The following is a 15,377-nucleotide window of genomic DNA, read 5'->3' on the forward strand; positions in this document are numbered from 1 at the left end:
TTCACACTCCAGAGTTTCTGTGTCAAATCTGTCAAGCTTTTCCGCTACTTTCTGCCTTTCTCCCAGATTTTTGCCTTGGCTCTATTCTGTACCACAGCCAGATATATTCCTATTTCTAACATTTTGGTGTTTTGATCAGGTTATAAATTGACTCCTTTGGAAGCATACTGCTATTAAAATTTGATCTGTTGTCCATTTCAGTTTATATTAGAGATTTTATAGATGTACTGGGTTAACTTTTATATGCTTTGAGAGCTTTAAAGTACTGATACAGTTTTTGTCTTCTGAATATGAATAGCAAATACTTGAGGCATGAAAATAGATATGAAGAGTTTAAAATCACAGATTGAAACTATTTTAGAACTCTCCTTTTTTGTTCTAGGAAGAATTGTTTTCAGTTTCGAATGTTAATAAGCTGAAATTTCTTTCTGTAGTATTTCTTCAGATTTTTTATACTATTTTCTTATAACAACCATCAATCAAAGTTATAGTGATTTTGAGCTCTTTACTCGTCATCGTCTTATACTCATTATCTAATAGTAACTATCTCTTTTCTCAAATTTTCTCTTTTTGTTTTTGGTTTTTGTCTTTTTCTGGCAGAGGCTTTTTTTTTTAATTTATTTTTTTTAATTTATTTTATTGAAGTAATTTATTTTATTGAAGTAAACATTTGGAAATGTTCATTCAGACTCATTATTTCCACTTAGGAAAGTAAGCCAGGTAGTTCCATACTGAATAAATTTCCCAAAGACATGTTTTCACTGAGAATGAACACATTGAATCATGCAGTTTTATAACTACTTTTGTATCCTCTGGGGGACAAAAAAGTACCAAGAATTGAGGCAGGTTGGAATGGCCACCAGAAATCTAAATCTAGTCATGCTTGCCAAGGTATTTCTTATGTCTCAACAGCCCATGTAACTGATTCTGCTGTTATAATTTTCTGTTAAATTGAATCTTTTGAAAAAACAATCTGATGAAACAGGTTTGAAAACACAAATGAAATACTGGAAAATGGGAATTAAAATTCCTTTTCCTACAACTACTGAAAAGAGTGCTTTGGACACTGTTTCTTTTGCTTAAAGCTTTACGAAGCAGGCAGCTTATAAGTGTCAGAGCCTGAATGCAGTTCCAAGTCTTTCTGCCTCCCGAACTACTACTCAGTGCTCAAAAATTTTGATACAGCTAATAGACAGCATGTAGAGAAAGGAATCAATTTGAAAGTGTTTAATACATTATAAAACGAGATCATGTTTTTACCTGTTAAATAAGCTAAGTTTTCTGAACTTAGTAATACTTAAATACTGGAAGCCCATATGTAGCTGGAGATGTATTTCACTACAACCCTATCAGAAAAGTCATACTATGTAATAATCCTAAAAACTGTTCATGGCCACAGACTGGAAGGAAATAGTCCATATGTTCAGAGTAGAGATCTAACAAAATAATTATTTTCCAAATTTCCTACATTTAACATTTTTTTTAAAATTTATTTTTGGCTGCAGTGGGTCTTCACTGTTGTGCGCAGGCTTCTCCTTGCGGTGGCTTCTTTTGTTGCAGAGCATGGGCTCTAGGCACGTGGGCTTCAGTAGTTGTGGCACATGGCCTCAGTAGTTGTGGTACACGGGCACTAGAGCACATGGGCTTCAGTAGTTGCGGTGCATGGGCTCAGTAGTTGTGGCACGTGGGCTCTAGGGTGCAGGCTTCAGTAGTTGTGGCGAACAGGCTTAGTTGCTTTGCGGCATGTGGGATCTTCCCAGACCAGAGATCGAACTCGTGTCCCCTGCATTGGCAGGCGGATTCTTAACCACTGCACAACCAGGGAAGTCCTAACATGTTATTTTTATAAATAGGGTAAATGTTTCTATCTTTATTTGGTAGTTTAACTTTAGGGAAATAATTCTAAATACAGAATAAAGATTATCTAAAAATACTCAACAGCTTTATTTTTTAGTAGTGAAAAATTAGAAACAAATGTCCAGCTGAGCAGAATGTACCAGAGTAAATAGTGATACTTCTAAGGGAAATATGTAAGACTTAATAGATTGCATAGGTATGAGGGGGAAAGTTTACAGTATAATAGGCAAAGCCGGATACAAATTTGTTTATAAAGCATGTGATTACCGATATATATTTTTATAAAAATACAGCAAATAACTGGAAGAAGGTCTAGTAGTTTTATCAGCAATTTTGTTTGGATATTGAGATTCAAGTAATTTTTTTCCCTTTGTACTTTTATATATTTTCCAGATTTTATTTAATCATGTACTGACTTTTTAAAAACGAATATTTTCCTAACATGAGGTAAAGTGATAGGTAATGTTTTCTTAGGTTGCCACTACATAACATTCTGTTTGTAGTATCTATTAATTGGTCCTGTTTTCTTCTGTCCATATGGAATGAACATGTTTGTATTATTTCTTAGATCTGAAACTCAGCACCGAGGCTCTGCTCCCCACTCTGAGAGTGATCTCCCAGAGCAGGAAGAGGAGATTCTGGGATCTGATGATGATGAGCAGGAAGATCCCAATGATTATTGTAAAGGTAAGATTTTCTGTGAGGAGATACTAAGTAAGATGTGATCCATGTATATGCAGTTTTTCATGTGAATATTTGATCTATCAGCGTAAACAGTATTGATGCTTTCTGCTTATTGCATCCTTTTCTCTAAGTATAGGAATTAGTATTTCCTCTTACTTTGACTTAATTAAAGCTTAGTTTAAATTAAACTTGTTTCTATTCCTTAAAAAAGATAGTGCATATTTACCTTAGAAAATTTCAGAAATATGTTAAACAAAAAGAAAACAAAAGCCATCTGTAATGCTGTCACCCAGAAGTAGCCAGTGGTAAGATTTGGTATGTAGACTTTTGAAAAACACCTTTCACTACTCTTTTCTCAAAGTGATGATTGCTAAGATACATTAAACTGGAATTATATATACTTAAACTGTGTCATAAGGTTGCCTGTTATCTTTTCTGTTTCTTTTATGAAACTTTGCAGGATTCTTGGGTAGGATTTTATAACAGAATATCTCTTAACCATTGAGGAGAACCTGGTTCTTCTCAGTAGGCAGAGATGCATGTTTAAATCCCTTGATTCCTGCCACTGTTGGCAGCCTTTTCAGGCCTTCCTGTTTTTATGTTTTAGAAAAGCAATTTCTTTTTTTAAAGTTAAATAAATGGAATTCATACATCTCTCTCCTAAAAAACATCCTGAGACTACAACTAGTCTCAAAATAGATTTATATGTTTAGATAAATCTTGGATTACTGAGGGGCAAGAATGTTGTGAAACATAACCTTATTTTTGTTTGAGGATGACTTATTTTTTTAAGTAATTATTGGTTGTTCCACAAAGCATCACTTGCTCACTCTAAATCATTACTCTTATTCTTTAAGATATTTTTTGTAACATGAGCTCAATAATACTGTGTTGCTGACTTGACATTTTCTTTTGTTGAGTTGGTTGTGTTAGAAAAAAACATTTTTATTTGCTAAAAGGTGTATAGATGTTGAAAAACGTGGTGTGAGATACCTTTTCCTACTACTTAAGTGACTATTTGCTTCCTGTTGTTTCTTCCAGGAGGTTATCATCTTGTGAAAATCGGAGATCTATTCAATGGGAGATATCATGTGATCCGAAAGTTGGGCTGGGGACACTTTTCAACAGTGTGGTTATCATGGGATATTCAGTAAGTTTTTGCGATCCTGCAAGAGAATTAGGTGATTCCTAAATGTTTGTGTCTGATTTTCCACTTTTAGTCTAAGCTCTAGACTGATTTTTTGATAAGAATCTTATTACTGAGGATCTTTATGTTCTTGGGCAAATGACTTTTCTCGGAAGAAGAGTCAGTTTAGAGGAGACACAAGATTGATTAAATTAGTATCAGTAAGGCGCTTGAAACTCCCAAATTCAAAACATTACAAATACCCAAAGAAAGTGTAGTATGTAAGTTCATAGGTTTTCTCATTAGTAGAGCTAAATTTTTAGATGATGCCCTAGACCAATCTTTGTGAAATTACTTATTTTTTTGTATTTTGTTTTGATAACAGATTTGTTCAGCCATACAGTGTAAAACTTCTCTACATAAAAATCATAGGCAATTAACATTGGATGTTTACCTAAAAGTGTACCATCTATCTTTGGTGAGATAGCAGTTGCTATCTTTGTGCTTAATTTTTTATCAGTTTTTCACCCAAGTATTTCTTCTGGCTTCTTAGAGGAAAGTATTATAGCTTTTAAGCTTTTCGGTTTTGCTATACAGATATACAGAATACTTCTGATTTGGTGGAGCTTTCCCCCTTATTTATCCCCACTTCATGGTTTTACTTGGATTCACGGAGCATTCAGAAAGTAGATTTTAACTTAGAGGAAATGTTTGGTGACTGACATTACCCAGGAACAGATTTTCTTCTTCTCATAAGTTAAATTTGGCCAATTAGAGCTATTAAGAGGTACAGGTGATCCCATAGTAGTAGTTCGTGTTTGAGGTCAGGGAAATATGAAATCAATATTTGTACTTCTGTTGCTGTCTCCCAGTTATAGTTAAATCTTAGCTTCCTAACATAGAGGTAGAGCATTTAGTCTTAATTGCCTGTTTGTTTCTTAGGGGGAAGAAGTTTGTGGCAATGAAAGTAGTTAAAAGTGCTGAACATTATACCGAAACAGCACTTGATGAAATCCGGTTGCTGAAATCAGTAAGTATTAGATTGTATGTGTGAGCTGCAAAGCATTATAAATAAATAAAGTTTTATTCAGTTAAGATATACCAAGTGTATACTCTTTGGCATGGCTCATTTTTACTGTAAAGTTCTAGTATCCTTAAAGAGGTAGAGGAAGACAGTATTTACACATCCTGTGTATGTGGTAGGGAACTGGTGGAATATGCTGTGATGGGAATTCTCCCTACATATACAATGGGAAAAAACCTTGCAAATAAACAAAAATGTTTATTGAGTATGTTTTCTGTGCCAGATAGCACAAAGAATGTTTTTCTTTCCTGCTATGGTTAAAAGAAAAGTTGTGTGAATAAATATATTTTTGTTTTAAAATCTTATACAAATATATAAAAATAAGCACTATATTTACTAATTCCCTTTATTACCTGGAAACTTAGGTAAATATTATCAAAATTTATTTTCAGTTTTGTTACAAATTAGTAAATGTCAGTGTAGTAGAAGGAGCTTAAACTCAGAGTTAGAAAACATGAGTTTTAGGGCCAGCTCTATCCAAATATATCCTTCAACTCATCTTTTTATTTCTTCTGAGCCTTAGGTTTTTCATTCGTAAAGTGAGGAAGCTAGACCAGGAGAGCTCCAAGGAAGTACTTTTCAAAGTGCCAGTCTGTGATGAGATAAGGAGCTCATGCCCCAAAGTAAATCAGTGTACTGCTTCCTTCCCTCAGAAAGTTTTTCTATGAAAAAAAATGAAGGCTGAATAAACAGTATGGTTAGTGCTATGGTTGATTGCATCCTGCAAAAGCTCCTGAATTCCTCCTGGCCTGGTAACTAGCAGTTAATTTGGGAGTAGCAAAGTGGTATAATTAAACAATAGTCTTTGTTGATTGTGTTTTCTTTTGTGAACTGCTTATATTACGTTCTTTGTTTGAGTATTAAAATTTTATGTGTGTCTCATAGATTTGTATGAGCTCTTTCTTGGAGTAATCCTTTGTTATATTTGCTGCAGGTATCCCCTCCCCCACCACCATTTGGTTTATTTCTATGGTTTCCCTTTTGCTAAGCATTGTTTCTTCCCTATTATAGGTTCGCAATTCAGATCCTAATGATCCAAATAGAGAAATGGTTGTTCAACTACTAGATGACTTTAAAATATCAGGAGTTAATGGAACACGTATCCTTTTTAAAACCTATTTGAAAACAAATCATGAAATAACTTTATCCCAAAGAAAGGAACAAGATTTGTACAGGTAGCATTGGTCTCTTCTCTCAAAACAAACTATAATCAAATTACTTTATTGTCAACTTTTGAACACAGATATGAATCAGGTCTCTCTTCGTATGTTGTGATTTTTTAGGCTATTGGCTTTACACTTTTTTCCTTTTTTCAGGCAAATTAAAACCAAACCCCAAAGAAACTTTTTAAGAAAAGAACCTTGTACTAGTAAGTAGTTTCTATGATTTTTATCAATTAGCGCAGAAATTTTAATGAAGTTAATGAGAAATACTGGATAAAGGACTTCCCTGGTGGTCCAGTGGTTAAGAATCTGCCTGCCAATGTAGGGGACATGGGTTCGATCCCTGGTCCAGGAAGATCCGCAGAGCAACTAAGCCTGTGCTCCACAACTACTGAGCCCATGCTCTAGAGCCCGCGAGCTGCAACTGCTGAAGCCCGTGCGCTCTAGGGCCCGTGCTCCACAACAAGAGAAGCCACCGCAGTGAGAAGCCCCTGCACCTCACCGCAACTAGAGAAAGCCCACGCACAGCAATGAAGATCCAGTGCAGCCAAAAATAAATAAATTAATTAATTAAAATTTAAAAGAAAGAAAGAAATACTGGGTAAACAAGAATTTAATGCATTTTATCTCAGTATTTAAGAGGCTGTACATGTATGCTTAAAATCTAAACAGGTATACTTGTTCACATTCTGTCATAGTGGAAAAACTGACTTGTTTTATGTTTTGATCCGGAATTTTAGAATTTTAAAGTTGGAAGGAATGTTAGCTATTCTTTTCCCCACAGGTTAATATCAGAGTGACATGCACGGAAACAATTGAAAGGTTGTTGCAACAGCTATGCTTGTAAAGGCCTATCACATTTTTCAGAATGAAAGATGAAGAAGAATCTCACTTGGATTGGAGAGTCTGAAACCTGTTTATAAACTATTTTAAAATGTATAAGGAAAGACATTGCATATATCATTCTACTTTCCCTGCATGTTTAGCTTCTCTTAGCACACATTTTTAATTGCCAGTGATGATCCTTTTTTAAGGAGATGGGCTACATAGGGCCCATCTCTAATCATGTGGACTATATGGTTAGAGATTTGAACAGAGAAGCAAGGAGAGAGTATGAGAAAGGAGAGAGAACAGGTGATAACATAAAGATTTTATCTATCATTCTGAAGTTAGTTTTCAGTTACTTACTTCCTTGGAGAAATATAAATCAAATCCCCCCCTTCCCCAAATCTCTAAGGAAACTGGTACAAGAAGCATTCCATGTGAATCATCATTTTACGTCTATTGTGGTCATTTCATAGATGGCTTACTCTGTGTGTGTGTGTGGTATGCATGTTTTCAAAGAATTAAGAGGAAGGCTAACCATGAAATAAAACCATACAGGATGTCATGATGGCCATTAGGTTCTGTTTCCCTATTTCTTGATCTTGTAATGTTTCTCACTGTGCCACATTTTCCTATTAATTTGGTAATATTATAGTAAAACTGTAGAAATATTCTAAAATAGTCTCCTCAGTAATGCTGAGTACCTTTATTTGACCGTAAGCAAGAAGGCTTTTTTTTTTCTTTCTTTTTTGTTTTTTTTGCGGTACGCGGGCCTCTCACTGTTGTGGCCTCTCCCATTGCGGAGCACAGGCTCCGACGTGCAGGCTCAACGGCCATGGCTCACGGGCCCAGCCGCTCCGCGACATGTGGGATCCTCCCGGACCGGGGCACGAACCCGTGTCCCCTGCATCGGCAGGCGGACTCTCAACCACTGCGCCACCAGGGAAGCCCTCTTCTTGTTTTTTAAGCTACTGAATGTCTGGTCATTTTTATATCACTGCTTACAAATTAAAATAACATTGTTGTCAAATTGTAATCTCAACAAATGAAAGTTAATATTAAAGCTAGGAACGTGAAAATAACTTAAACAATTCTGTGTTCTGATTTGTTTGTTTAATCAATCTGCATTCTAAAATACCTTATTTTGATATATTTCATATATACAGAAGTAGAATAGTTTGATGAATCCTCATAGATCCATTACCCATTTCAGAAGTTATCAACTCATAATCAGTCTTGTTTTGTCTGTATCTCCTGATAATTTTGTGACCAATCTTAAAGATATTTTTTCATCCGTAATTATTTTAGAATGTATCTCCAAAAGACAAAGACTTAAAATATAACCCCAACACAGTTATTATTCCTAAAAAGTTGAAAATGTAACCCCAACACAGTTATTATTCCTAAAAAATTGGGGATCAGTTTCTTAAGTCCTTTTTTCTAGTCAGTGTTTCAGTCTCTCCAAATGTCTCATACTTTTTTTTTCTTTTAGTTTTTTTATTCTTAATTTCAGTCAGGAGCCACAAGGTTTTTGACAGTTCCTTTATGATTTGGCACATCAGAATGTTCCAGGCTCATTTTGTGCATTTCCTGTCCCAAACCTGGGGTCAACCATTTCTTTAAAAAGCCCTAATTCCTATGAGTGGGAAATGGGGAACACAATCGAGGCACTAGGTATACACTTTGCTACTGGGTTAATTATCGCCATCACTTTTATGATTTCTTGATCCATTGCAAAGAGCAAATACCTTCATTCCTTTCCCCCGCTTCCTTTTTTTGGGTCACTTGAAGTTGCCCCTTACTTTTGTGGGTGGGTGGGTTTATTTGTTCATTTGTATTATTTTTTCTTTGTGTATTTGATTTTGGATAGTTTCTATTGCTATACCTTTGAGTTCACTAATCTCATTCTGCAGTGCTTAATCTGCCATTTATCCCATCCAGGGTATTTTTCTGCTTTTCATCTCAGAAGTTCAATTTGGGTTCTCTTTTTTTTTCTTCCAGTCTTATTGAGGTACAATTGACATACAGCAGTGTATAAGGAATACAGCATAATGAATTAACTTACTTACATCATTAAATGATTATCACACAATAATTCATCTCATAAAATAACAAAATTAAATAGAAAAAAATATATTTTTCTTTGTGGTGAGAACTCTTAGACTTTACTCCCAATAACTTACATATATAACGTATAGCATTGTTAATTATATTTATTGTATTGTACATTATATCCCTAGTACTTATAACTGGAAATTTATACCTTTTGACTGCCTTCATCCAGTTTCCCCTCCCCTAACCACCACCTCTGGTAACCACAGATTTGATCTTTTTCTTTTGAGTTTGTTTATTTATTTTTGAAGTATAATTGACCTATAACACTACGTTAGTTCTGGTGCACGATGTGGTGATTTGATATTTCTGTACATTTCAAAATGATCACTGTGATAAGTCTACTTAGTTTATATTACTATACAAAGATATTACATAGTTAATGACTATATTCCCCACACTGTACATTTCACACCCATGACTCACCTATTTTGCAACTGGAGTTTTGTACTACTTAATCTCTCTCACCTATTTCTTTCCTCCTCCCACCTTTCTCCCCTCTGGCAACCACCTGTTTGTTCTCTGTATCTTTCTGTTATGTTTGTTCATTTGTTTTGTCTTTTATATTCCACATTATTAAGTGAAATCGTACAGTTTTGTCTTTCTCTGTCTCACTCATCTCAACCATCCATGTCACAAATGGCGAGGTTTCATTCTTTTTTATGGCTGAGTCACATTCCATTAATATATATACACCACATCATCTTTGCATCTCTTTTTTTCTATATATATCTTCTGTATCTCTTTTCAACATATGGAATACTGCTATAACTGTTTAATTTCCTTGTCTGCTAATTCTGACGTCTGGGTCAGTTCTGGGTCAATTTCAAATGATTGATTTATTACTGTATCTAATTTTCAGATACATTTTCCTTCACCTTTGTTGCCTGGTAGTCTTTGATTGAGACACTGAGTTTTACCTTGTTGGCTGCTGGATATGTTGTATAGCTATAAATCTTGAGCTTTGTTCTGGGATGCAGTTGTTACTTGGAAGCAGTTTGACCCTTTTCAGATTTTACTTTTATCATTTGTTAGATGGCTCCAGAGCAGTGTTCAGTCTAGGGCTAATCATTCCTTCTACTGAGGCAAGGTCTTCTGAATAATCTACCCAATGCCCCAGGACTATGAATTTTTCTAGTTTTTTTTCTTAATTGAGATATAATTGACATATAACATTGTATTAGTTTTGGGTGTACAACATAATGATTTGATAGCTGTGTACATTGCAAAATGATTACCATAGTAAGTTTAGTTAACATCCATCACCACATACTTACAGTTTTTTTCTTGTGATGAGAACTTTAAGATTTACTGTCTTAGCAACTCTCAAATACACAATATAGTATTATTAACAATAGTCACCATGCTGTACATTACACACCCAGGACTTACTCATCTTTTTTTTTTTTTTTAAATAAGTTCATTTATTTATTTTTTCTTGGCTGTGTTGGGTCTTTGTTGCTACGCGCGGGCTTTCTCTAGTTGTGGCGAGGTGGGGCTACTCTTTGTTGTGGTGCACGGGCTTCTCCTTGCGGTGGCTTCTCTTACTGGGGAGCACGGGCTTTAGGCGCACGGGCTTCAGTAGTTGTGGCGTGTGGGCTCAGTAGTTGTGGCTCACGGGCTCCAGAGCACAGGCTCAGTAGTTGTGGCGCACGGGCTTAGTTGCTCCGCAGCATGTGGGATCTTCCTGGATCAGGGCTCGAACCCGTGTCCCCTGCATTGGCAGGCGGATTCTTAACCACTGTGCCCCCAGAGAAGTCCCAGACTTATTCATCTTATGACTGGAAGTTTGTACCTTTTGACCACCGTCACTCATTTCCCCCACCCCCCACCTTTGGCAACCACTAGTCTGTTTTCTGTATCTATGAGTTTGTTGTTTTGTTTTGTTTTTAGATTCCACATATAAGTGAGATCATATAGTATTTGTCTTTCTGTTTTATTTCACTTAGCATAACATCCTCAAGGTCCATCCATGTTATCACAAATGGCAAGATTTCCTTCCTCATATGGCTAAATAATATTCCATTGTGTATGTAGACCATATTTTCTTTATCCATTCATCCATCAGTGGACACTAGGGTTGCTTCCATGTCTTGGCTATTGTAAATAATGCTGCAGTGAACATGGGGATGCACATCTTTTTAAGTTAGTGATTTTGTTTTCTTCGGATAAATACCCAAAAGTGGAATTGCTGGAATGTATGGTAATTCTCTTTTTAGTTTTTTTGAGGAACCTCCGTACTGTTTTCCATAGTGGCTGTACCAGTTTACATTCCCCCCAACAGTGCACAAGGGCTCCTTTTTCTCCACATCCTCACCAACACTTGTTATCGCTTGTCTTTTTTATAATAGCCATTCTAACAGCTGTGAGGTGGTATCTCATTGTGGTTTTGATTTGCATTTCCCTGGTGATTAGTGATGTTGAACACTTTTTCATGTACCTGTTGGCCATCTGTATGTCTTGTCTGGAAAAATATGTGTTCAGATTCTTGGTTCATTTTTTAATCAGATTTGTTTTTTTTCCCCTATTGAGTTATATGTGTTCTTTATATATTTTTGATATTAACCCCTTATCAGATCTTTGATTTGCAAATATTTTTTCCCATTCCATAGGTTGCCTTTTCATTTTCATTTTGTTTCCTTTGCTCTGCAGAAGATTTTTAGTTTGATGTAGTCCACTTCTTCATTTTTGCTTTTGTTGACTTTGTTTTTGGTGTCAGATCCAAAATATTGCCAAGACCAATGTCAAGGAGCTTACAACCTGTGTTTTCTTCTAGGAGTTTTATGGTGTCAGGTCTTATGTTCAAGTCTTTAATCCATTTTGAGTTGATTCTGGGGTCTAGTGTAAGATAATGGTCCAGTTTCATTCTTTTGCATGTAGCTGTTCAGGTTTCCCCCCATGATTTATTATTATTTTTATTTACATCTTTATTGGAGTATAATTGCTTTACAATGGTGTGTTAGTTTCTGCTTTATAACAAAGTGAATCAGTTATACATATACATATGTTCCCATATCTCTTCCCTCTTGCGTCTCCGTCCCTCCCACCCTCCCTATCCCACCCCTCTAGGTGGTCACAAAGCACCGAGCTGATCTCCCTGTGCTATGCGGCTGCTTCCCACTAGCTATCTATTTTACGTTTGGTAGTGTATATATGTCCATGCCACTCTCTCGCTTTGTCACAGCTTACCCTTCCCCCTCCCTATGTACTCAAGTCCATTGTCTAGTAGGTCTGTGTCTTTATTCCTGTTTTACCCCTAGGTTCTTCATGACATTTTTTTTTTCTTAAATTCCATATATATGTGTTAGCATACGGTATTTGTCTTTCTCTTTCTGACTTACTTCACTCTGTATGACAGACTCTAGGTCCATCCACCTCATTACAAATGGCTCAATTTCGTTTCTTTTTATGGCTGAGTAATATTCCATTGTATATATGTGCCACATCTTCTTTATCCATTCATCCGATGATGGACACTTAGGTTGTTTCCATCTCCGGGCTATTGTAAATAGAGCTGCAATGAACATTTTGGTACATGACTCTTTTTGAATTATGGTTTTCACAGCCCAATCCAAAAATGGACAGAAGCCCTAAATAGATATTTCTCCAAAGAAGATACACAGACTGCCAACAAACACATGAAAGAATGCTCAACATCATTAATCATTAGAGAAATGCAAATCAAAACTACAGTGAGATATCATCTCACACCAGTCAGAATGGCCATCATCAAAAAATCTAGAAACAATAAATGCTGGAGAGGGTGTGGAGAAAAGGGAACACTCTTGCACTGCTGGTGGGAATGTGAATTGGTACAGCCACTATGGAGAACAGTATGGAGGTTCCTTAAAAAACTACAAATAGAACTACCATATGACCCAGCAATCCCACTACTGGGCATATACCCTGAGAAAACCATAATTCAAAAAGAGTCATGTACCCCCATGATTTATTGAAATTACTGTCCCCATTGTAAGTTCTTGGCTCCTTTGTTATAAATTAATTGACCATATATGTGTGGATTTATTTCTGGCCTATGACTATAACTGAATTTTTCTAGCCCTTTTGATGAGAGCAGATACTGTTGGAGCTCTGTGAGAATGCTGGGCACTATTCCCTCTAATCCTTTCAGTTGATTTTTTTCCCCTCTAGTAGTTTCCTCATATACCTATGCTGATTACTACTCTACTGAATACTTGAGGGGGATCCCTTTTTAGATCTCCAGGGTACTCTTTCTCTGCAGCTCTCTCCTCGCTAGTATTGTTCTGTGAACCATAGCTGCTGCCTTGATCTCCCAGGACTCTCAGCTCCGTCTGTTTAACTCAAGGGGTTTGCTTGGAGAGTCTCAAGACAGTAAGAAGACAGTGATCTCTCAGGGAGATCTTCTTTGTCCAGGGTCTTTAAATCTGTTGTTTTATGTATTTTGTCTGATTTTGTTGTTGTCGCTTAAAGCAAGAGGGTTAAGCCAGTCCCTGTTACTCCATCTTGACTGCAGCAGAAGTTCCTAGATGTATGTTTAACTCTAAGAAATTACCAACCAGTTTTCCAAAGTAGTTGTACCATTTTATACTTCTGTTAGCATAATATGGGAGTTCTAATTGCTCCATATGCTCATCTGCATTTGGTCATGTTAGTCTTTTTATTTTAGTTATTCTGTTGAGTTTGAAATAGTATCATCCTGTAATTTTGATTTGTATTTTCTGAGGTAGTCATGTCCCGTTTTTAATCTTCTTTAATTAAGAACGGTTCCTTTCATGGCATTCACTCACCCCCCACCCACCCCCACCCCACACCGGCCAGAGAATCCAGGCCAGTTGTATTGTTCCTTAATTTGGATTTGTCTGATTATTTCCTCATGATTGAGTTCATTAATCATTTTTGTCAAGTATACTACATGGATGATGTTTTATTTTTCTCAGTGTATCACATCAGAGGGCACATAATGTGAATTTGTGCTTATCATTGGTGATGATATGTTTGATTACATGGTTAAGGCAGTGTCTGCTCGATTTCCCTGTTTAAAAGTATCTTTTTCCTTTTATAATTAATAAGCAACCTATGGGGTGATAGTGTGACACTGTGAGAATTCTTTTTCCCCTAGCAATCTTCACTTAGTAGTTTTAGTATTCATTGGTTCTTATCTGAATCAGTTCAGTTATTACTATAATGATGATAAAATGGTAATTTTTTATTTCTGTCATACTTTATATATTTATTAGTTGACTTTTTCTCTGAAGAAGACATTTTCCTCCCCCGAACACACACTTACTTTAGTATCCCATTTGGGTTCATTCCGTTTTTAATTTATAAGCTAATTCATAACTTCACTCTTTAAAATGTCAACTTTGGCCAGTGGCTTCTTTTTTTAAAAAATAGATTTATTTTATTTATTTATTGGTTGCGTTGGGTCTTCGTTGCTGTGCACAGGCTTTCTCTAGTTGCGGCAAGCGGGGGCTACTCTTCGTTGAGGTGCGGTGGCTTCTCTTGTTGTGGAGCACGGGCTCTAGGAGCACAGGCTTAGTAGTTGTGGTGCACGGGCCCAGATGCTCTGTGGCATGTGGAATCTTTCCGGACCAGGGCTCGAACCCATGTCCCCTGTATTGGCAGGCGGATTCTTAACCAGCCAGTGGCTTCTTCAAGCTGGTTGCTGTTTCCTCCTGATGTGTTCCCTTACTGTTGGCACAGCAAGGTATTCCAGGTTTTCCCTGGATTTGGCCATTTCTTTAAGGAGTACAGGTTTTCCTTTAGCGGAGAATCTTATTGAAAACAAAAGTCTGGGGCTTCCCTGGTGGCACAGTGGTTGAGAGTCCGCCTGCCGATGCAGGGGACAGGGGTTCATGCCCCGGTCCGGGAAGATCCCACATGCCGCAGAGCGGCTGGGCCCGTGAGCCATGGCCGCTGAGCCTGCGCGTCTGGAACCTGTGCTCCGCAACAGGAGAGGCCACAGCAGTGAGAGGCCTGCGTACCGCAAAACAAAAACAAAAACAAAAAAACAAAAGTCTGAGCACTAGATCATTATTACATATGTATGTCTTGACTTTCCAATTTATGTAGAAGCTTCTAGAGGTCGAAAATACCAACATCTTCAGACTAAAATCCCTGCAGTGCCCTAGCCCTGGCACTACCATGCCCAAAGAGTATTCCTGTTATGAGGCGTGATTAGGGTGTTCATACATAAGAGAACACATGGTGGCAGTAGAATCAAGATTAGTGTTGTAAAGTAAAGAGCATAAAGCAAGTCAGTTTCCTATTTTTTTTAAATGTTGACATTTACATTTTTTATCTCGTTTTGGTACATTGTCTTCTTTCGCTAAAGCCAAATTTATTTTTCCTTGCTTTGATACTATGAGAGTAGGCGTTGTTACCCTGGACGTTAGTTTCGACATCAGGGAAGAGACTAATCAACACCGTAAGCCTAGTGCTTTCACTAACTTTATGTATATGTTTCACTTTTATTTTTATCACTGAGTGTTTTAATGTGCATAGTTTTATTAATAAACCAGCACCCCAGAGTTTTCCATATTTT

The 15,377-nt window shown here is 36.7% G+C and overlaps 1 protein-coding gene across 4 annotated transcripts in view; it reads left to right on the forward strand.

Moving 5' to 3' along the window:
- The window catches only part of SRPK1 (SRSF protein kinase 1), an 81,315-nt gene that overhangs the window by 40,324 nt on the left and 25,614 nt on the right, over positions 1-15,377 (forward strand). For all 4 annotated transcript variants that reach the window (XM_082663268.1, XM_082663267.1, XM_082663269.1 and 1 more), the window contains exons 3-6: positions 2,426-2,544; positions 3,583-3,691; positions 4,610-4,697; positions 5,763-5,850. In XM_082663268.1, the coding sequence (XP_082519394.1) occupies positions 2,426-2,544; positions 3,583-3,691; positions 4,610-4,697; positions 5,763-5,850 (404 nt within the window). The remainder of the gene's footprint in view (positions 1-2,425; positions 2,545-3,582; positions 3,692-4,609; positions 4,698-5,762; positions 5,851-15,377) is intronic.

This window comes from Grampus griseus, assembly GCF_964374135.1.
Source record: "Grampus griseus genome assembly, chromosome: 10".
NCBI classification, from domain to species: domain Eukaryota; kingdom Metazoa; phylum Chordata; class Mammalia; order Artiodactyla; family Delphinidae; genus Grampus; species Grampus griseus.